The sequence below is a fragment of the Cimex lectularius genome, unplaced genomic scaffold (assembly GCF_000648675.2).
Source record: "Cimex lectularius strain Harlan isolate CLEC.00 unplaced genomic scaffold, Clec_2.1 scaffold108, whole genome shotgun sequence".
Classification (NCBI taxonomy): domain Eukaryota; kingdom Metazoa; phylum Arthropoda; class Insecta; order Hemiptera; family Cimicidae; genus Cimex; species Cimex lectularius.
The window spans coordinates 285689-307780 of NW_019392680.1; the positions used below are offsets into that span (position 1 = coordinate 285689).

At 34.5% G+C, this 22092-nt stretch overlaps 2 protein-coding genes across 2 annotated transcripts; both read right to left on the reverse strand.

Annotated features, from left to right (window-relative positions):
- Positions 1-2981: 2981 nt before the first annotated feature.
- On the reverse strand, positions 2982-4963 carry LOC106672748 (aspartic proteinase A3-like). Its single transcript, XM_014404406.2, has 9 exons — positions 4852-4963; positions 4658-4793; positions 4484-4601; positions 4305-4423; positions 4006-4205; positions 3821-3946; positions 3598-3766; positions 3444-3539; positions 2982-3358 (listed from the first exon to the last, which is right to left on the reverse strand). Exons 1-9 carry the CDS (start codon positions 4911-4913, stop codon positions 3203-3205), a joined length of 1182 nt encoding a protein of 393 aa, XP_014259892.1. The 5' UTR covers positions 4914-4963; the 3' UTR covers positions 2982-3202.
- An 8890-nt stretch (positions 4964-13853) lies between these two features.
- On the reverse strand, positions 13854-15963 carry LOC106672747 (cyprosin-like). The gene is made up of 9 exons (XM_014404405.2): positions 15853-15963; positions 15627-15765; positions 15456-15573; positions 15278-15396; positions 14995-15197; positions 14812-14937; positions 14546-14711; positions 14387-14479; positions 13854-14317 (listed from the first exon to the last, which is right to left on the reverse strand). Exons 1-9 carry the CDS (start codon positions 15912-15914, stop codon positions 14147-14149), a joined length of 1197 nt encoding a protein of 398 aa, XP_014259891.1. The 5' UTR covers positions 15915-15963; the 3' UTR covers positions 13854-14146.
- Positions 15964-22092: the final 6129 nt, after the last annotated feature.

Below are 22092 nucleotides of genomic sequence, written 5' to 3' on the forward strand. Positions count from 1 at the left end.
AAAACAAAGAAGATCGCCAAGTGGGTTCCGCAAGAGCTGAACTGAAAAGAATCATGAAATCAGTTCAATGCTTTCCGTACGCAACAAAAATGATCCATTTCTCAGTCGTATAGTAACGTATGACGAAAAATGGATATTATACGACAAAAGACAGCGTTCTAGACAGTGCCTGAAGGAGAGTGAAAAGCCATGGCACCTCCCAATGCAAAGCTTACATCCAAAAATATTATGGTCACCGGATGTTGGTCATCTGTAGGAGTCTTCCATTACAACTTTCTCAATCTGGTTGAAACAATCACTGCTGAAAAGTACTGTAATGAAATTAATGAGATGTACCGAAAATTGCGACATTTATGCACAGGATTAATCAATTGGAACGTTTACCTTCCTTCACGATAATGCACGGCCACACGTCGCACAACGGACTCTGGCACGACTTCATGAGTTGGATTACTAGGCATTACCTGATCCTCCATACTCACCATACTCCGACAGATTATCACTTTTTTAAACATCTCAACAACTTTATATGCGAGAAACGGTTCAAGATCCAAAATGACATTGAACAGGCATTTCGGAAGTTCGTAGATTCCAGAGACAGAAAAATGTGCAAAAATGTATAGATAGTAATGGAAGTTATTTCCAAAAAATCTATTTTGTTGAAATTAAATTGTAGTTTGTTTTTGCAAAATATAAAAAACCTGCATTATTTTTGCACCAACCCTAAATAACAGCCCCTTTTAGAGAACCAAACTTTTAATTAATTGGCGGGGTATGCCGGTTTGGGGTCTAAGATACCGTGGCATGGTGGATGGGCAAGAAAGATCTTCAACGTTCGCATTTATTATATATCATAACATCACCCCCTTCTGGCAGAAAACGTCATCCGCTACCTAGGGTTTATCTAGACATGCGACTCACCTGGAATCCATGACTCATACGGGTAGAACTGAATCACGATACCGATTGCTTAAAGACAACCACCCAAAAGATCTAAACTGTCCCTTGACAATACACTTATACAACTCAATACAAATCAATATGGGCATATGGCATGGAACTATGGGGTTCAAACAAACTTTCCAATCTCCACAGAATCCAGATCTTACATCATGAATACTTAGATTCATCGTTAAGACCTGTTCCATGTTACTATCCACACCATACATAACGACGTATATGTTCACTTTTTAAATGAAATTGTAAATTCCAGTTACACAAGCTCCAATCCCACTCTAATCCGCAAGTGCAACTTCTTTCCCCCTGCTACTGGTTCAAACGAGGGCTGCTACAGCTATTGCTAGTTGATCAACCTGTTTTTTGCCTTCAATCCCCCACCTACAAAATATTTACTTTACTCTTGTACATATATGATCTCGGTATAAACCGTCCTGGGTCCTAATATAACCTAACACTCATAAATGGTCTAACCATGCAAAATAGTAACCAAATTACCAATTAGTTACTATTTTTGTATGGACGTTTGATGAGTCGTTGGTAGTAATAAAACCCAGTTTAAACTAACAATATTTTGTGTGTAATGATTGATCAAAAGGAGAAGTTTAAATTAATTAAATTCACGAGTTATGTACGATTGTATTGGGTTGTCCGGAAAATAATGCAGGTTTTCAAGTTTTCTTTCAATTATCCCTTTATATAATAAGCTGTTTACGTTTGATGGATTCTTCTTTTCTACGAATGTTAACACTTTTAAACCTCTTCGAACCAAAACTGTTTGTTTAATTCACTACCTCACACTCTTTTCGTTACTTGGGTCTTTGTTAAGATCTCATGCGTTATTTTTGCGTAATTTCGTTTTAGAAGTTTAAATTCGTTCAGAACGGCCAGAAACATTACGGAAGTCTGGGGGCGATGGCGTTGTGAGTGAGAGGACCGTTCAGAGATTGTTTTATAAATTTCCAGAAGGAGACTTTAGTCTTGAAAACAAAAAAGATCGTGGAAGGATTTCTTCCATTGATGATGGCGTTCCGCGAGCTTTGATCGAAGAAAAACCCAAAACAACTGCTTGACGACATGCTGAGAATTTTTCAGTTAGCAAATCTACCGTCACTGAAGACCATATCTGGAAAGGTGAAAAATTTCGAAAGCTCGTGCATTATACGATCGCCAAAAAATCATCGTTATGAAGTTTGCGCAGCAATTCTATGCCGAAACTGAAACGAAACTTTTATAAATAGAATTGCTATTTATATAGAAAAGTGGATTATTTAAGATAACAGCAGACGTTTTGAACAGTGGCTGGACAGGTGAAGCAACGCCACATTTTTCAAAGCTCGTAATTCGTCAAAAAAGATCATGATGACTCTTGGGTAGGTTTCATGCGGGTTGATTCACTACATTTTTTCAATCCTGGCAAAACAATCAGTCACGAAATGTACTGCTCCCAAATTGAAGTAATGCACCACAACTTGGCATTATTGAAATTATTTCTGGTCAATCTGAAAAGGCCGAATCTGTTACACGACATTGTTCGGCCCCTTGTCTAACATGTGACAAAACGAAAATTGTTGGAATTTGGTTATGATTTTATGAAGTTTTACCTCACTCTCACTACTATCCAAACCTCTCCCTTACCGACTAATAGTGTTTCAGACACCTAGACAACGTTTTACAACATAAAAAATTTATTGTTCAAAAATTCTTTAAAAAATGCGTTTTCAGAATTTGTTAGTAAAAAAAGGCTCAAAATTCTATAATGGAGAAAACGTGCAATGAGAGTAATAAAGGGTATTTTACTTAATAAAAAATGCTTAAAATAATTTACTTAATTGTTTGTATTTTATAACCTTAAACCTGCATTATTTTCCGGAAAACCAGTTCATCATTTTTTTTGTGTTAATACATAACAGGTAATGGTTATTAACTCATAAATTATATTATGCTCTCAGATTGAACCTAAAATAATAATTTGAATAATGTTACGTTAACGAACACATAGAACCTCGAAAATATACTGTGATTAAATAATCTATAAACAATATATTTGTTTGTATAATACTATGATACATTGTTGTTTAAAATTGCAGTGTTTATGTTTCTAAATTGTTAAAACCTTTTAAAAATCAACATCAAAAATACATATTATAAATATTATAATTTAATATATCCCATAACGTTTTTGCTCTAGGGATTAGATTATATTACAATAATCAGAGTTATTAAAAACGTAATAATAATAGCACTAATTCTTCTTGTTTTTCTTGAGTGGAGCAAATGCTACTGATCTCTCCTCGACGTTAAAGATCGTGTAGAACTTTCCAAGAAAAGCATCACCGAGAATCCATGGATGATTAGAGTAGGGGATTGACCTGAAATTTGTGATGCACACATCATCTTCCTAAAAACACAACATAATTAGAAAATAAACATAAAACATCTGGTTTTAGTGTTTTAAAAGGATATTTGATTTAAAAACACCATACCCTAAATTTGATGTAATCCCTCGGACCCAGAATGTACGGTTTACCTTTGATATGGAAAGTAACGTCTGGTAGACTGTCTACAATGCTGCAATCCACCTAAACCAAATATATTAAATATTGAACACAAAAAGCACACTTTACGGTTAATAATTACGGTTTCATAAAATCCAGACTCAGTTACTCCAATCGCATTGTGTATCTTTCGTACATACATAGACGGTCCAATTATAGTTGACGTTCCAGTGTCAGCAAGACCATCATAGCTCCTTTTAAATAATTTTTTGGCTATATCGGTTTGATTATAGCCTTTTCCGACGGAAATCCTTTAAAACAACCATGTAAATTTGTATATCGTGATATGTGTTGGTTAATTGTACCTTTCTATGGAAAATTGCCATGTTTTTTTATCATTAAGAGGGATATAGTCGATATCTTTTGGATCAAACAAGTCGGCGTTCCAACCTCCCAACACAATTTCTCCGCCGTTCTGGTCGTCTTGATCTCTGAGTTTTGAACAAGCATTAGAGTTTGCTGAAATTTGGCTGTAATTATACGGAATAACCTGTTTAAATAGAAGGAGAAGAGGTTTTGACTGAGGAGCCCTTGATCCATCATGAAATAAAAAGGAGGTCGAACGTTGGCGACTGCATTTTCTGGAAAACCCAAGCCGAAAACTCCGTCGGCCCTTAGACTTTCCAATCCCATTCCGGGGAAATGTATCGCCTCTCCAAAAGTTACGTTCTCTACAGCAAGTTGACCTATCTTTAAATCGATTCAAATATTAAACAAATACAAAGAAATTTATCCACCATCAACAATGTAAATACAAATATAACTATATTGTCATAAACGAATACCTACTCTTAACGTATCTGAAGAAAGAATTCCAACCATTTTTCCTTTTATGTAATTGATCCGGAATAATTTCCCATTTTTTATGTATGTTGAAGATGAATTTTCATCATAACGTTTGTGTTTTTCTGGGATGACAAAATCAATTAAACCCAATTGAAAATATACCAAAAACAAATATCTCTTACTACAAATAAACGATGTGCAGCTCGAAGAAGGCACCCATAAGTTTGAAGACCCAGTATCGAATATCACAAGAAAGCTTTGTCGTGGAGTTCCAAGGGATATTGTTCCAAAATATTGTGACTGTTTACAGATAAACCTTTTTAATCGAAATAGATTTTTAAAAAACACAAACTTACATTTCTATAGTTTTCCAAAGGTGATTTGACTCGAGTTCCCCCTGGCCCAGCATACAAAGACATAAAGTTTCGATATGTACTTTTTGTTTCGATCGGATCGAGAGGAAGATGTTCTTTAATTTTCACTAACGGCACGCTAAATAAATTTACAAATTATAATTGGAACCACTGCGTTCAATTAAGTTTATATTTACCTCACAAAAGCGTGGCTTTGAGAAAAGCAAATTACTAAAGCACAAATGAATACTCTCCTCATCGTGAAAATGTTTGTGTAAGGGACGATTCACAACATTTATACTTTTATACCAATTCTGATTGTTTTGTTTAAAATGACACAAATTACGTGTTTTACTTTGAAGTACTATGAGCAATACTGTTTCAATTGTGTAATAGTTAGTGACCGCTGACTAACGATTATTTAGAGATCTCAATGAAGATCGAAAAGTTGGCGCAATAAGGAATATAGTTTTCAAAACCTACGTCACACAAGACCGCATCTCACGATCAGTAAATAATCATTGTTTCAATTACCGATAACCTTCTTGTAACTAAACAGAGTGACGTTATATTAAAAATAAATCTACAATTAGAGTTTTGATAACAACACTTCAATAAATTAGGAAAATATCACAAAAAATAATTTGTTAATGTTGGATTTTTTGCTTTGATATCTATGTGCAATATAAAACAAATCAAACGAAGTTACAATTCGCGTGAAACTAAAAATTGCTTCATACTGCATAATTACAATATATTTCAATAGAAATTACTATTTGAAATAGCAATATTTACCGCGTTTGCATGCAAAATATGCACACAAACTTTTTTTTTTGTGTTTTTGAAAAAATATACATGTCAGCGCCTACATTCGAATCCGGGACCTTTACTTTATGGTGTCAACGCCTAAACCGTTGCTGCCACCGACAGCCAGTATTATTATTATACTTTTCTTGTTTATGAAAATGGCTAAAAAAAACCATCCTTCCTATTTGACAAATTATAAATGTATAAAAACTGCACTAAAAACACCGAACATAATTATTCAGATATCGTGAGATGCGGTCCGGTGTGATGTAGGGTTCAGAAAAACATTTTCTTTATCGTGCCAACGTTTCGATCTTTTATTGAGATCATCTTCAGGGCTCAAAGTGTTTGTCTTCTGTGCAATTGTGCAAAGCCCTTTAGCAACCAATAGGGAATTATAATAAGCTTTCAATTGGTAGCCTTCCATTTTGCCTGATTGCTCAACCGTTTTCGGTAATTCGCGATTTTTCGGCAATCAACATGGTTTTTTACGTGTTCATTGAAAAAACCAGTCTCTCTATCCCGATTTTACCGTACATAAAACTACGGTATCAATACGTTATTCGAAGCCAAACTGCCACACAACACCTGTGAAATAGGAAGGAAAAGTTAAATTTCCGCGATGAGGTAAAAAAGCGGTTATCGACAGCAGAATCATTCCCCATCACAAAAGGTCAAAGCAAGAAAAAGTGGGAATTGTCTTCCTGGTCACTATTTTGAAAAAGACCTCAGAACAAATGTTGTAGAGAGTAAAATTTCCAAAAACATGATGGTTCAAAATTAGTTCCTCGTTGAAAATATCCATGATTTTAAAACTAATAATCTCTTCTATGATGAAATGCTTATAAATTTCATAATAAGATACATTTCGTCTTTTATGAGCACTCCTTTGACCCATATTTTTAATATTTTCTTTCCTTTGGGAGGTTTTAACGTTTAAATTTTACAACGCATTCCATTAGTCAAACAATTTTCTAAAATGAACATTAATAATTTATTATAGATCAATTTCTTTAACTTTGTGCTTTTCGAACGTGGTAGAAAACGTATAAAGAAAAGGTTGCTTTAATTAAAAATAATATAATAGAAAGTCAAATAGGTCAATTTGTCTGGTAATTCAACGAGCTGACTTTGTGTGATGTGACGAATCATATCACACATGAACTTGATAGAAATAATTATGTAACTTTATCGACGTTAGAAAAGCCAGATCAACTCAGTTGATGAGTTGTTATTAAAAAACATGTGCGATATGGGTATTTCTGGTGTGAGATTGAACCATGAAATTACTAGAGCTGTTTTGTCTGTTAGTGTTACTTCTAATTTTTTTATTGGTATACAACAGGTATCAATTTTAGGGCCATCCACTTTCTTATTTAGGTAAATAATTGGTTAAAACTTGATTTATCCGGTGAACATTTTTAGTTATACTAATAATAATACTCTATTTTATTCTGATGTAGATTTAAAAAATGTCTTGTCTGATATTCAAAAAGGCCTAGGAGCTGTTGACTCTTGGTTTTCCCAAAATTATCTTTTACTTAATAAGAACAAAACATTTGTAATTCCTTTCTTTTTTAAAGGAAACTTAATCTCGAAGAATGTATAATTGCTGTCCATATTTGTTCAGGCTGTATTGATTGTTCTACTGACAATTTAATAAACAAATGAAATATTTGGGAATGGTTTGTGATTTTGATTTAACTTTTACATTTCATATTGATTTAATTATTTGTAGAATCTGCAAACTTTTTCATAAATTTCAAGCTAGAATAATTTTATACGTAACAATTAATTGAAATCAGTTTATCACTATCTATTTTGGTTTGTGGAATTATTACCTGGTTTAGAACAACAAACTGTTATCTTAAACCACTTACGAAGTACAATCATTAAAATCTTTCTTAAGAAAAATCACAGATTTAACACCAAACATTTGTACTCAGAATATAAGCTTATTTAAATCAGTTGTTTATGTTTATATTGTTTTGGGGATCTATTCATATTCTAGGAATACATTATTTTCGAAGCCATTCTTAAGATCCTATCTAATATATTTTTTTTAACATTACTTGTTACCAGAATAAATTTTATTTTGAAGGTTTGTTTGCCTAAATTTAATAACTTGATTTGCATATATATTCGCAAGTACCAACCCTCACGATGAGATCAGATCAGTCTGGATAAAATTTATATTTCAGGACTCCTTTAAAATTTAATTTTATCATTTCTCATATTATTAAATAAAGCTTAGCCATTAAAAAAAAAAAAAAATGTGAGGTTCGAAGTGAATGGAACTGCCAACATAATGCCGATTTGTGTGATGATTAGTGACCGTTGGTCGATGCTTATTCAGATATCGTGATATGCGATCTGGTGAGATGTAGACAACAAATAAATTCACTAATTTCGTGGTCCGCTTGACCAATTAATATATTACAATTAATTAAGGTTTTTAGTTGAGATAAAAAAGTCAATGACACGAGCGGGATTGGAACCCACGATCTTCGGCTTGATACGCCGCTGCTGTACCACTTGAGCTATCGTGACCTCGATCCACTCGGACACAAATTTCCCATCTCAACCTCACCTTTTGAATTTTCCCTCCTTTTTGCCATTTTTCAAATGTCGTGTAATCGGATTGGATTCTCGACGACAAATGAAATGGCCACGGAAGCTTTAGTGAAGTATACTTCATTTTAAATCATTAAATTAAACGGTTATCAAGCCGAAGATCGTGGGTTCGAATCCCGCTCGTGCCATTGACTTTTTTATCTCTACTAAAAACCTTAATTAATTGTAATAAAAAATAAATTTGACGTAATAAAACTTACATCGGTCTTACATCCCAATATCGGGATAAGAGAGTAAAGCGACATATCTATGATTGCAAAAAACCTGCACTGGCTACCCACCATTTTGAAAACAAACACTATTTCGATTTCAATAATCCAAAAATATTACACACAGAACAAAACAAACATAAACGTAACTTTTTGAAAATGGTTTACATCAAGAGAGATAAACACAGCATCAATTTCAGAACAGACACATGTAAACTCAGTCGCAGCTACGCCAATATCATTAATCAAATTCAATATCGATAACATACATATATCATCACAGCACACAAAACATATAATATAACATACAAAACATTCATCACATTCCACACATCAAACATTTTTACATAGTCTAATTTTTGAACAATTTAGCTTTGCTTTTCCTATTTATCCCCGTCTATATAATCCTGAAAGCATAATCTGGCCGAACCATTATCAACGTTTTTTCCCATCGTCGATCTTTTTACCTCAAAGAAGCCGACTCCTTATACAAAAATGTCTTTCTACGCCGACTTCCTTCCCCATCCCTTTAAAATCCAAAGTATATAAACATAAAATAGCAATAACTCACTGGCACTCTAAACAAGACAAGCAAGAATAGCACAATTACTCAGAAAACAAAGACTTTGAGAAAATGTTTTTCTGAAACCTACATCACACCAGACCGCATCCCACGATATCTGAATAATCATAATGCTGATTGATAAGCAAAATATAATGTAAAAATAGGGTGCTTCTCTTCTACACGTTCTTCATTCATCAGACTTTAGTCTTACTTCGTTAACGTTCTTAGTGGTTCATATTAACTATATAATAAATTTAAAAAAGAATTTTGATGTTACCATCCTATAATTATAGATCGCTAAGTTCAGTTTTACCACTCAGCAAAATTCGACCTATGTTATATAGTCTTAAGATACCAACTTCACAAGTTTGAAGATCAAATTGTCTACTCCGGAAATAATTTTTATTTTGTTAAAACTGAGTTTGGCTTTAGTATCATTTGATGTGGGAGAAATCAATCCAGTTTAAGTTGTAGCTTCTCGCACGATTCCACTTATTTTTGAAACCAGTCTTGAGATCCTATCTATAGACCTTGGTTAAAAATCTTCCTAGAGATAAATTTCTTTCCCATTACATGTAGAAATATAATAACATTATTTGATAAATACGATGAACTTTCGATAAGCGGGCTTAAGCAATAAATAAACGGATTGGGGGAGTTAACTTTTATGTTTTGTGTGAGGGTAAGATTGTTATGCTGATTGCATGAAATATGCTGTTTCGCAAAACGTTCCCAGGAATAGATCTGGGGTTAATTCCGAATTTGTATTCTGAAGCGCAACCTGGCTATGTTTGTGTACGGTTTCCGATGTCAAATCAATCCGGCCAGAATTCTCCAGGCGTGACATGCAAGATAGAAACACGTGTTTTGCTCCACAGGATTCGGACACGAATATTTCAATCAGTGTGAAATCCTTCAGACATAGAAAATGTTTTAGTGTAAATTTTCTGAGATTCAGAACATTTTAAAGTGCTTATAGGGAAAAAAAGAGATCTTCTATACAATATATTTTCAATACTATTCATAATCAATGGGTTGGTGGCTTAGTAAGCCTGTAACCTCACATCCGTGTTATGATCAATAGACTGTAACTTCTAGTTCTAAAAGATACTATGAACTAAATGTGTAGTGATTAGTGACCGTTAGTCGATGATTATTCCGAAATCGTGAGATGCCGTCTGGAGTGATGTAGGTTTCAGAAAAACATTTTCTTTATCGTGCCAACGTTTCGATCTTTATTGAGATCATCTTCAGGGCCTGGGATTTACAAACATTGTTTAAATTTAACAAATACATGTAGGATGTGGAAAAAGGTGAATTAATACAATGCAAAAATATTTTTTATATTCAATCAAAGTAATTTTACTCACTCAAAGTGTTTATTTTTTGTGTAATTCTGCCATTCTTGCGTGTTGTGTTGAGAGTGCCAGTGAGATATTGCTGTTTTATGTTTATATACGTTGGATTTTGAAGGGGTGGGGAAAGATGTAGGTACAGAAAAGACATTTTTGTATAAGGAGTCGTCTTCTTTGAGGTGAAAAGAGCCGACGAAGGGAAAAAACGTTGGTAAGGTTCGGCCAGATTATCCTTTCAGGATTATATAGAAACGGATAAATAAGAAAAGGAAAGCTAAATTGTTGAAAAATTAGACTATGTGAAAAATGTTTGATGTGTGGAATGTGATGTGATGATGTATGTATGTTATCTATATTGAATTTGATTAATGATATTGGCGTAGCTGAGACTGAGTTTACATGTGTCTGTTCAGTAATTGTGTTTATCTCTCTTGATGAAAACCATTTCTAAAAAGCTACGTTTATGTTTGTTTTGTTCTGTGTGTAATATTTTTGGATTATTGAAGTCGAAATTGTGTTTGTGTTCAAAATGGTGAGTAGGAAGTGCTGTAGGATTTTGCTTGGGTTTTTTGCAATGATAGATATGTTGCTGTACGCTCTTATCGAGATATTGGGATGTAAGACAGATGTAAGTTTTGTGTAGATTACGTCAGTCATTGTTATTGGTGTGGGATCTTTAATTTTGGAAAAAAGTGTTTGAATTGTTTTATAATTTTTTAAAGCTATTTTAAAGTTATCGGACGAGAGAAATTTATGTTATAGGCCGTGAATGAATGGTATGGAAATGTATGCTGGTTTGTTTGTATTTGATAGATTTCATGTAGTATTATTAGTAATAGTAGATGGTGTTAGTGCTGAGTTGTAGTTGTTGATTATTGTGTTGATTATGTGTTTAGGGTAGTGATTGTTATGGAGGATTTCTTTGTATATATTTATGTTCTTGTGGTGAAATGATTCATGGCTTAGGGTAAAATTCTATGAAGTAACCCTTTGGCCGTGTTTATTATTTTTTTGTTGTATGAAGAGGATGGTGAGATGTAAAGTTGAGGTAGTGATCTGTGTTTCTTGGTTGTTGATACCAATCTGTGATTAATGTGCCATCTAGTTGTTTTATTACGAGTGTAACCATTTTTAGATACATTCGTAATAAAACATAATGACATGATTTGTATGCTTGGTTACGATTTCGATACATACATCATGTGGATGAAGTCCCGAGGTGTAAGGTTTGCCATTGATGTAGAAAATGACAGAAGGTAGAATGTCAGTGGAGTTACAGTCATTTTTTTAACAATGGATACCAGGAACTGGAAGAGTTCCCCCTGAGCACTGCAGCTGTTCAGCTTATTGTACTTTATCTCTGGCTCCATTTTTGGGGGCTCGCACACGAGTGCGAATTTGAGCCCCCGGTGTGCCGGTGTTCTTCCATCGAAGAAACTCATGTTTGAAGTGAGTTGGGACCAAATTCAGGGTCACTGAGATCTGATCCCCCCCTTCCATTGATGAGTGCCATGTCAATTTCTTTCAATTGCGGCCACCGGTCCCATTGGTCGTCAGAAAAAGACCAGAGGAAACGGTGGGGATCGAACCTACGACCGCGGGATCTACTAGCCGACAGACTGAAACCTTAACCGCTCGGCTACCGCGGCCCTCTACAGTCATTCTAAAAATCATTATTTTTCAAATGAATTTTTGTTTCTTAATATTATATTAATTAATTTATTATCCGAAAACGCATAAATTCCAAAACGAGGCTGCGTGCAGCTTTGAAATCTCATGTGCCGACCAAATAATATGCCGGTGTCTGCAATGATCTCAATGTTATTCGGTTCAATCTGGGAGCTAGGACCGCTCACTCCAACAGTAATGAATATTCCTTTTCTTTCCCCAAAGAAATAAAGGAGTAACCATTGTTTTATTTGAATTTTGTTATATTTGCATACATTTTTTCAATCAAAAACACCAAATTACTCTAGACATTCACCCAACTCGTGTTACCTATAGAATATATATCTTTTTGTGGTCATTGTTGACATTAGTATCCCTTTTTTGTGTACAACCTAAAAGATCTAATTTGGAATTGACCCTTCTTTATTTCCAGGTCCCTAAAGAAGTTTAGCACTTTCCGGCTAATTTCCCTAGGCGGAAGGCTTTTCCCAAGTGGCCGTACCGTTTCTGGGCTGATGCTTTGCAGTCACATAGGACATTTTCCGATAGCTCATTTGTCGATAGGCGGCCGGTTTCTTTCTCTTTTCCCATTTTATAAAGTTGTAAATAATGGGCTATTAGAGGTTTTCACGATGTTTGTAAGATGCTAACTAGTGTTAACTCGAATAGAGAAATGTCCAATAAGATCGTGAACTCCTGTTTTTTTCTTAGCATTTTAAACGTTAATTTTTCCTCAATGCTGCGCGTGTCGATCGGTAGAACCAAAAATAAAGCTTAAAAGCTTGCTGCTGTTTGTTTTCGTTTTCTTTTATGTTAAATTGTAAGAGGACAGAAATGAATAAAAAAGGAAACTTAATCAACTCTTTGATTCAAAATGCTATCTATGCACTCGAAAAGTACTAACAAATGACACGCTTCAATTCGTGTCGACATACCTAACTTGTATCCTAACTCTAACAGCCTACAACTTTATAGAATGTGGGATGTATCTATTAGGAATGAGAGTATCAGAGCAGATCAAAAATTAACAAAAGAAATGTATTCGTCTAATTTAATTAATTCGTACTTAAGAATAAAAATACGTGTAAGCAAAAAACAGCTGTTGGATTCATGGCTGCCATGTTGGTTACCTACGCCCTAACGGATAGCCATGTGACTACACTTTCGACATATCATCTAACATTGGCCCTGGCCTGTTAGATCGAGCAATGTTAACCAGCCGATTCTTACAAGTCTACGTCATCATTTTTATCGACCTAAGACGACCTAACAAGGTTAACACAAAGATCGTAAATACCCATATTATTTTCTTATGTTAGTGTTAGCTGACAAAGAGAAAGATTTTTGTTGTACTTTTGTGCAAATTTGCTGTTGTCCAAAGAGCTCCTGCTTTTTCTAGTTTGTCGGCCCGCTCTTTGCCTTCAATCCACACAGATGCTTACTTTATTACATTGTACATGATATGTTGTAGGTTTAAACTAGCCTGGTTCTTCATATAATCTATGACTAATCAATGGTGCAGCTATGAAAAATAATAATCAAGTCGGAAAAACCAGAAATTATGTCAATTGCTTGCTAATTTTAATGATTGGGCTCGTAATGAATCTTTGGTAATAATAAAATGCAGGATAGTATTCCTTGGGGGCTTCTTCCATTTTATTTCTCAATCCATTTGGTCAGTTCTGTTTTATCGTTTAGAGGGTGCCAATTTGAGGTACTGGTTCAAAGGGTGTGACGCCTCGTCCAGTTTTTTGTTAGTTTGTCACCCAATTAATTGCCTTCAATCATATCCTGGCACATATCAGAGATAATGATTTTCTTTTGTCAGGAGTCAATCAGGTACGGACACGAAAATTCCAATTAGTGTGAAATCCTTCAGATATTACATTTATTTTATTAATTAAATGTTTAAATCGTCTGACATTACAAATATTGTATTGTGAGTATGGAGGAAAAAAATATTGTAAGATAAGTGGGCTGTTTATATTTAATCTGTTGATGGATCCTTTAACATCACATTTATTCGTGTTCAATTTCGTATCTAAATACAAAATCAATTTGTACCTCTTTAAATTATCAAAATAGAATTCTAAATTATTTCTAAAGTAGAGATACATGGATATTAGATTTATTAAATTTAGCCGTTAGTATGAAACAGAATCTAGTTGGTAACCATAAAAATTTCAAACATTTACTGTACATAATAGTACTTCTTTTACTTTAAATAAAAATAGTTGTTTCAAATGAATATAGTTTAATGATGACGTCTGTTCTTCTTGAGAGGTGCAAATGCGACAGCTTCCCGTTCGACGTTGAAGACGGTGTAAAAATGTCGTAGGAAATTGTCCCCGAAGATCCAGGATTGGGAGAGGCCGGGTAAGCCCGAAAATCCGGTTATACATACTTTGGTACGGTAAAAAGTATACTGCAAATCAAATTGAATTAATATTTTTTGAATGGTCATTAGAACATTAGTAACGATTTCGATATTTACACTATGGACATATTGACGAGGTTGTAATGTATAAGGTTTGCCATTGATGTAGAAACTGACGGAAGGAAGACGGTCAGTTGAGTTGCAGTCAACCTAAAAATCATTATATGTCATATAGATTTTTGTTTCGTATATAATTTAACTTATCCGAAAACGCACATATCCCAAATTGTTTCGCTCTGTAACTCCCATGGCTACATGCAGCTTTGAAACCTCGTGTGCCGGGCCGATAATAAGCGAGGTGCCGGTGTCCGCTATGGCCTCAAATTTCTTTGGTCCAACTTGTAACTGCGGGCGAGGAGGACCGCTCACTCCAACAGTAATTCTACGAATAAGTTGGGCAATTATTAATACATTGTTTGGCATAATATTCGGTTCAAGTTGGACGGGTCAAAACCGTCGTCAATGACGGATATAAAACTTACTTGTCGACTGTGAACTGCCAGTAAGTTTTCTGACTAAGAGGGATGTACTCGATATCTGCAGGATCGAAGTAGTCATCGTTCCAACCGCCGAGAACCATTTCTCCACCGTTGCTGTCGTTTCTGTCTCTGAATTTTGAACAAAGGTTAGAATTTAATAAAAAAGGCGAAAATTGTGCTACTTACCCGTTTAAATAAAAGGAGAAGATTTTTTCTTTAACGAGCCCCTGGTCCATCATCACTTGAAAAGGAGGACGGACTCCATCCTTAGCGAGACGAGGAAAGCCCAAGCCAAAAAGACCATCAAACCTAGCAAAAGAACCACCTCCATTAACCACAAAACGTGTCGCTTCCCCGAACGTAACGTTTTCAACAGAAGTCGGACCGATCTGGTAACATAAAAAATAATTACTCCTTCCTCCTTATCTATAACTAAACTAAAGCATGAAATCAATAAAACTAATCTTACTCTCAAAGTATCTGTGGAAAGAAATCCTTGCATTATTCCTGATCCATAGGCGATTCGAATACTGGTCCCATTTGCTTTATATGTTGTCGATGTTTGATCATCGAACCTTCTACGTACCACTAAACACAAAATTGTGATTTACAATCGACTAGGTAAAACTATATTACAATAAAATTACTGCATGCCGGTAATCTGCATTGAACGGACGGAACCCAGAAATTGGATGAGCCTGTGTCAAAAATTACGGCAAATTTTTGCCCGGGAGTTCCAAGAGATATTTCTCCAAAATATTCGACCTGTTAAAAAAAATAGTTATTGCGAATTCCAATATAAAAGAAAAACAGCTCACATTTTTGACGTTGGTCAAAGGTGTAGTTGTTCTGTCGTTCAAAAGAACATTTTGCCTGATGAAATTCATGTATTGTTTATTGGAAATTATAAGTTCACTGATCGGCCTGGGTCCCTTGTGAAATTTCACTAAAGGAACGCTAAAAATAACATGGTTTTGTAAAATGTATGTAAAGATATTATTATTAAAATGTATTGCCTTATGTCTAATTATGAACTGATTGTACCTTACAAAAGCCTCGCCCAAGCAGAAGCCTGCAGCTAATGCGACAATTAAAGGGGCCCACATTTCGGCCTCAAAATGGATTCAATTTGAAAAATCTCCAATTTATAGTGATTTCAAGTGATTTTTCATAACTTACATAATTCAATTATCTTTTAATCTATTCGCAGGAGTACCGCCTTTTGAAATATTATTCTGCAAAAAACGAACATGGTGATTGACTGAAATAATTCGTCATTATTTTCGTCCTTATTGAGTTTTTATATTTTAGAAAAAAATTAAAGAATACGCTAATCAATTTAGCATGTTGCTAGTCCTATCTTGTCGCAATTAGTTTTTACAATTTCGTCATGTAATATTTTTTATTGCAAAATCTTAACGCTTAAGACTTAACTTCTATTTTAAATTCGTATTGTTTGAAACATTTTGTGTAATTTACTATGGAACCTTTATTGCAAGCTTTTAGAAAATAGCAAAACCAGACGAAGCTCATGAATATTTCCTGAGATAATTATATTAAAATTCATTTGAAAACATAAAAACTTAGATTAGTTATTTTATTAGGCATTCAGATGTTTATATTTTATAAAACGTCTTATCAAACAGGTTAAATAAAATATGATCAAACGAAAAATGTCTTAAACCAAAGTAAACATAGTGTACTGGATTAAGTAAACCTTTTATTTTTAATATAAATTCAAAGGTGTTAAAAGAAGAGCGTTAATTTTTAAAAGTTAAAGAAAATGTTGTTTCCGTGCAGGGGTAAATGAACTTTTACTCTGATGTACAGCACTTAACCCAAATAGACGGAAGTGAGATTAGCTTGATCTGCAACTTACCGTTGTCATTTATTGGAACTTCAGTTACAAATAAAAAATTTTGTTGTGTTATTTACTACTAGCAAATAATCGACATTTATTTTATGTTTTTTCTTTTTTTACGACGGTTCGCAACAGCAGAGGTTATATCCACCCTCGGGGTGCCGGTGCTTTTGAAAAAAAGCTCATTTGTGAGTATGTCGGGTTTGAAAGCAGGGCCGCTGGATTCGAACCCTGGACCGTAACCTTAGTGTGGTGAGCGCCGTGTCAACGCCTAAACAGTTGCGGCCACCGACGCCCTTCTTTTATTTAATATATACTTATATTTTGTATGTATTGTAAACCAAACTATTAATAAACATGAACAATTCAAATGGTTATTTTATTCCATTTTTTGCCATAATATTATTACTAAAATATTATTGGTCATATCAAAACATAAATCACTGATACAAAAAAATCTATTCCAATTGTATAACTGTTTAAATTGTGTGATTTCTCCATGTAGGATGTGGGCGTTATTACCCTGAAATTTGGTCGTTACCGATTATTTTGGTTCGTCGTGCTTGGTCTGTCAGGTGCGTTTTGGTTTTTCACCACCTTCAATGGTACTCTTAGAAGATCATAGTTTTTCTTTTTAGTGGTCTTGATTTTCTATTTTCATTACATTGAAACAAAATGCAAAAATTTTATACGAAATGGAAAAAAGTGCTTTCGATATGAAAAAGAGAGATGGGATTAATCTAGAAATTAAACCTAGCAAACAACGAAAGCAGAAAAATTGGACAAAATGTGTACGATAAACACAAAAAAGGAAAAAAACAGGAGTAGTCAAACCCAACGTTATCCTAATAAAAAAGAAAGAAATTTTCAAGATAAATTCAAACAAAACACTTAAAAATGAGACAATAAACATAGTGAACAATCTAATTAAGTTGAATTTTATTTTATCAGTTAAATTCACTTACTAAATCATACCATAAATATTTTTACAATTCTGTATATCGTTCAAAATGCTATAAAACTGTTATTAGGGAGCGATCGTGCGCCCAGATAGCAAAGACGAAACTCTACCAGAATAGGACACTGCCAAAAAACACAAATATGTGAAAGTCACTTTGACACGATTATCGTTCAATCATCACTTCAACGCAAAGATTTCTAGAGGTAAGCTGGGTCTGAAGAGAATCTGGTTAGTGTTTTTCTCATAAAGGTAAGTGCCTTTGCAATCAAAATATCAGGTGTGAAATACTATGCTGCGATCCATAATTTGTTACGCATCTTAAATTTGGGGCTATAATCGCTATGAGATCTTGGAAAGGTATTTCATACAAAAATATATCCTTTAAGTACAAACACACCTACTTATATGGTTAATATTGAATCTTCTGTTGTACCAATTTTCGTATATATATTACCACTGCATTTTAAATTTTGTTTGAGGGTGTTATCACCACCAGGTCATTGATTGGTAAATACTGAAATCAGGGAGAATGTAAGGCGTAGGGCTTTCTGGTATGATTCCTGATATACATTGCTTGCAATTATTCTTGTGAGTTTGATCTTTCCATAGTCTATATGCTTCAGTGGAGGACACAGATTTCTTTAGATTTAGATAAGGTAGAGTTGACGAGATCCTTAAGAAGATAGGATTAGTTCATCGGGAGGAGGTTTTGAGGATGACTATACAGTCACTTTCTTTTGGAGTCGGGTATGGAATTCAGTGTTTTCGGCTGATGTGACTCTTGATTGAATCTTTGTCAATTGAGATGGTTGTTCAAACTGAGAGGGGAATTACCACTTCTCAATTATTTGCCCTGTTAAGGTAGGATCTTCTCAGGGAAAGACGTTCTATTTGCAATTTGAATGCCAAGGAGGATCTTTATCATTTCCTTTGTGAATGTCCTATGCTCGCCGAATTTTGCCAGCTAAGGAGTAGCTCTCTCGCTGGCTCACCAATTGTTAGAAATTTGAAGCCCCCAGCTCGGTTAACCTTTAATTGCTTTTACCAAAAAGGCGTGGGAATGCAGGTACAACTTAATAAGGGAGTTTAATACCAATTATATTGCTCGTTTTAAAATTAGAATATTACTTGTTGTTTTAATATTATTTTCTATTCTAAAATTAACTTTATATTATTGGATGGAAAAATACGATTTTTAGTTTAGATTATTATTTTGACTTATGTGTATTTTTATTTTAATTGAAATCATCTTTAAAATCATCACTGTAAAATAAATTAAATTATCATATAATGGATAGGGTTCTAAATCCGGCAGACGGCTGTTTGCCTTGCTTTCAAATTATGGTAAATATATTGTAAACTGTTAAATATGTTTAATAATAAATGTTTTCTTTTTCTTCACTCGGCCAAAAAATGAACCAAATTTTTTGCAACCGAGTTGCACATGAAGCAAGTTTCATTGAGATCGGCCTCCCTCCAAAGTTAGGAATTCAATTATATTTATTCGCATCTCAATTTAAAAAACCAACGGACAGTCGGTATAATTCTATCGTTGTGTTGGTTTGGTCGAAAATCACCAAGGAGAGAACCTCTGTTTGTAGTAGCAGTAGTGCCTCGAAGCGTTTTATGTAAACAGACTTCTTTGTGAGCTACTCTTGCTTTGTCCAGTAGTCTCTTGGAAAAGTTTGCCCAGTCACTTATTTTCTCCCGTGAGAAAGAGAAACCACATCCCAGATCCCTGGCCTTGGAATTTCAATGCTCTACTCATGCACCCCCTTTTATCCTGTTGAATATTAACGCACCACCCCTAAATTTAATGTACTTACCAATTGATATTTTGCATACAAAATTAGGTTAGATTGTAAAATTAAAACATTTAAAAAGAAAATGATTCTAATTCTTAAAAGAAATAAGTAATGAAAAATAACAAAATTCAATAACCAATAAAAATTTAAAAAATGATTATTGTTCTTTTTAATACCGACCATTTTCATCTTTGGCACGAATCACTTCCGTTAAACGCCTTTGCATTCCTTTGAACAGATTTCTGATAAAATATTGAGGAATTCTTTCCCATTCATCAAGAATAGCCTTTCCAACTCTCCTAGGGTGGTAGGACCTGGATCCCAAATATGTGCAAATCTTCTGGTCACACCAAGTACTCAATTCAAACATCATCAGGTTGTCATTCGCCAAACGTGCACGACGGGGCCTGGCATTATCCTGCATTAGTATTCTGCTTCTCACCATGTGGGGGAGGGGGGCAAATGGCACTTTATGCCTTGGATGTCGAATGTCTTGTAAATACCCCTGTGAAGTTTGGGATCTTCCTAGTAAAACAACCAATTCAATGCGGGAGTCCAAGGAAATGCCACCCCAGTACATAAATGACTCAGCGTGGAATGCCACCTAAGGAACCAAGCAGCAGGGGTGTACCCTTCTCCTGAGCGTCTCCATATAAAATTATGGCCATGTAATGATTTAAGGCCAACTCTCACCACATCTATAAAGAGAACTCGTTCCTTATCTTCCAATGCCCAATTTAAATGTTCCCGTGTGAATTGAAGCCTGGCCATTTTCTGACCTGTGGTAAAAACAGGGCGACAAGCCGGGTGCCCTGAAGTTATTTTCATTGAAGCTTCTTCTCACCATCCTGGAGAAAATCGAAATATTTTGGACTTGTCTTATCACATTTCTTATCTCATTTCCCCTAATGCTGACTATGTGTGGAGCCCGATGAAATACATATCTATCGTCCCTTTTGTCTGTAGACCTAGGCTGCTGTCCTATCCTTCTAGTATGAAGCCCTGTTTCTTTGGAGGGTCGCAGAACCCTTCCTATTTTAGAGTGATTTACACTCTGTCTCCTGAGGACTTCGCGCTGGCTGTATCCTTTCTCTAATAATGTTATGACCTGACTGGGCCGATTGAAAAAGATTTAAGATTAAGAATAATACCAAATGAAGTCAACGAAGGAACAGTATTTACTGAAAACGATCTTTAGGCGTAGCAGAATGGATGGGCATAATGCTACTTTTTGTGGTGCAAATGAGATTAATGAGTACAAAAGTAAACTAAGAAAGTAAACAAAGCATTATTAACTTTTTATTTTGTCTACGGTACATCGTAATTACCTGTAACTAATATAGAAAGTAATGTATTTAATTTTAAACTAAATAAATTGACTGGTGCGTATTTATATTTCGTGCGCAGCTCTAGCGTAAACATATATTGGGGATCGGGGTTGGCCTCTAGGGAAAACATAATTTGGCGATAGATTCGAGAGGAAGATGATTTTTTAACAAAATAAAATTAATAATAATAATTTCCACTTCATTGTACGACCTACAAGCCCACATCTCACGGGCATAAACTCCGCTGAATATCCTCAACTGAGCAGACCAGGGAACAATTATTTTGGAATAATTACTTAAATTATAAAATGTATTGAAAAAATGTTAAAAAATTAAGAACATATTTTTATATTAAAATCTTCTTTTTTCGGTTTTTTATATGAACTCTTTTGAAAGACGTAAATGTAATATTACAACAATCAGTTTATTGAACAAACAAGATAAGCATGGGCCTTTTAAAATGAACTTGAGAGTAATTATCTTTTAACAATTGCTAAAAGTTTCGACTGATCTGTTATTTCCTAACACTAATTGTTTAATTATCAACACAGTTATTTATTTAATAACGATGTGATTATTTTACAATAAAAATGTTACAATAATATTTGCTGTTTATCAACACCTCCATATTTTTACTTATTCCGTGAATTTTATCAAATTGTAGGTCCATATAATTATCAAGGTAACGCAGGTAACAGTTCGTTGGTCTGCGAGTCCGTGAACACCTTTTGAACGACTTAGTCCTTCTACCCTTGCTGGTTTGGATGTGACTGAAGAATTTTTTTGTTATATTAATTCAATTTTACTTAATTATATATTTTATTATAAAAAAATTTATTTCAACAATTATAAAAAAAATAAAAAAAACGGGCAAAAGGTTTTAACCAAAATATTTCTAAATTCAATATAATAATGTCCTTGTATTTAATAGCTATGTGTTTCTATTACTAAGTGTTTCAATTTTTCATGATTGATAATTTTGAAAAATGCACCTGAGAAGCCGGATAGGCGCTCCTAGTAGACTAGAGAGTTCGAGCGCTCTCCGGCGCGTTTAGGAAAAGTCGTTTGGTTAAACCGTGCTGCGAGCAGGAAGTGCTTCTGTCCGAAATTCGGAGGAACAGCTTACCCTCAGCTATGCCGCAGAGTTCCTGGTAAAACCTGGATCTGCTTTTAGGTGCGATCCTCAGATGCCAGTAAGTAGACTACACGAGCGACTTCAGTCTATAACGCGCTTCTAAGAATACACTTCAGAGAAAGAGGACAGGTAAGACACTAGGAACGGTACTCGAGCTAGGCAACCGGGCTGACCCCGCCTTCGTTGGGACGATC

Excerpts from the sequence above, each read along its gene's own strand:
- LOC106672747 (XM_014404405.2), bottom strand. The coding sequence starts at position 15,914 with ATGTGGGCCCCTTTAATTGTCGCATTAGCTGCAGGCTTCTGCTTGGGC. Across the intron at positions 15,766-15,852 it reads TTGGGCGAGGCTTTTGTAAG|CGTTCCTTTAGTGAAATTTC; the intron begins GTACAATCAGTT and ends TGTTATTTTTAG. Across the intron at positions 14,318-14,386 it reads CTCGTCAATATGTCCATAGT|TATACTTTTTACCGTACCAA; the intron begins GTAAATATCGAA and ends TTTGATTTGCAG.
- LOC106672748 (XM_014404406.2), bottom strand. The coding sequence starts at position 4,913 with ATGAGGAGAGTATTCATTTGTGCTTTAGTAATTTGCTTTTCTCAAAGC. Across the intron at positions 3,947-4,005 it reads TTCTCCTTCTATTTAAACAG|AGATCAAGACGACCAGAACG; the intron begins GTTATTCCGTAT and ends TTCAAAACTCAG. Across the intron at positions 3,540-3,597 it reads AGTCTGGATTTTATGAAACC|GTGGATTGCAGCATTGTAGA; the intron begins GTAATTATTAAC and ends TATTTGGTTTAG.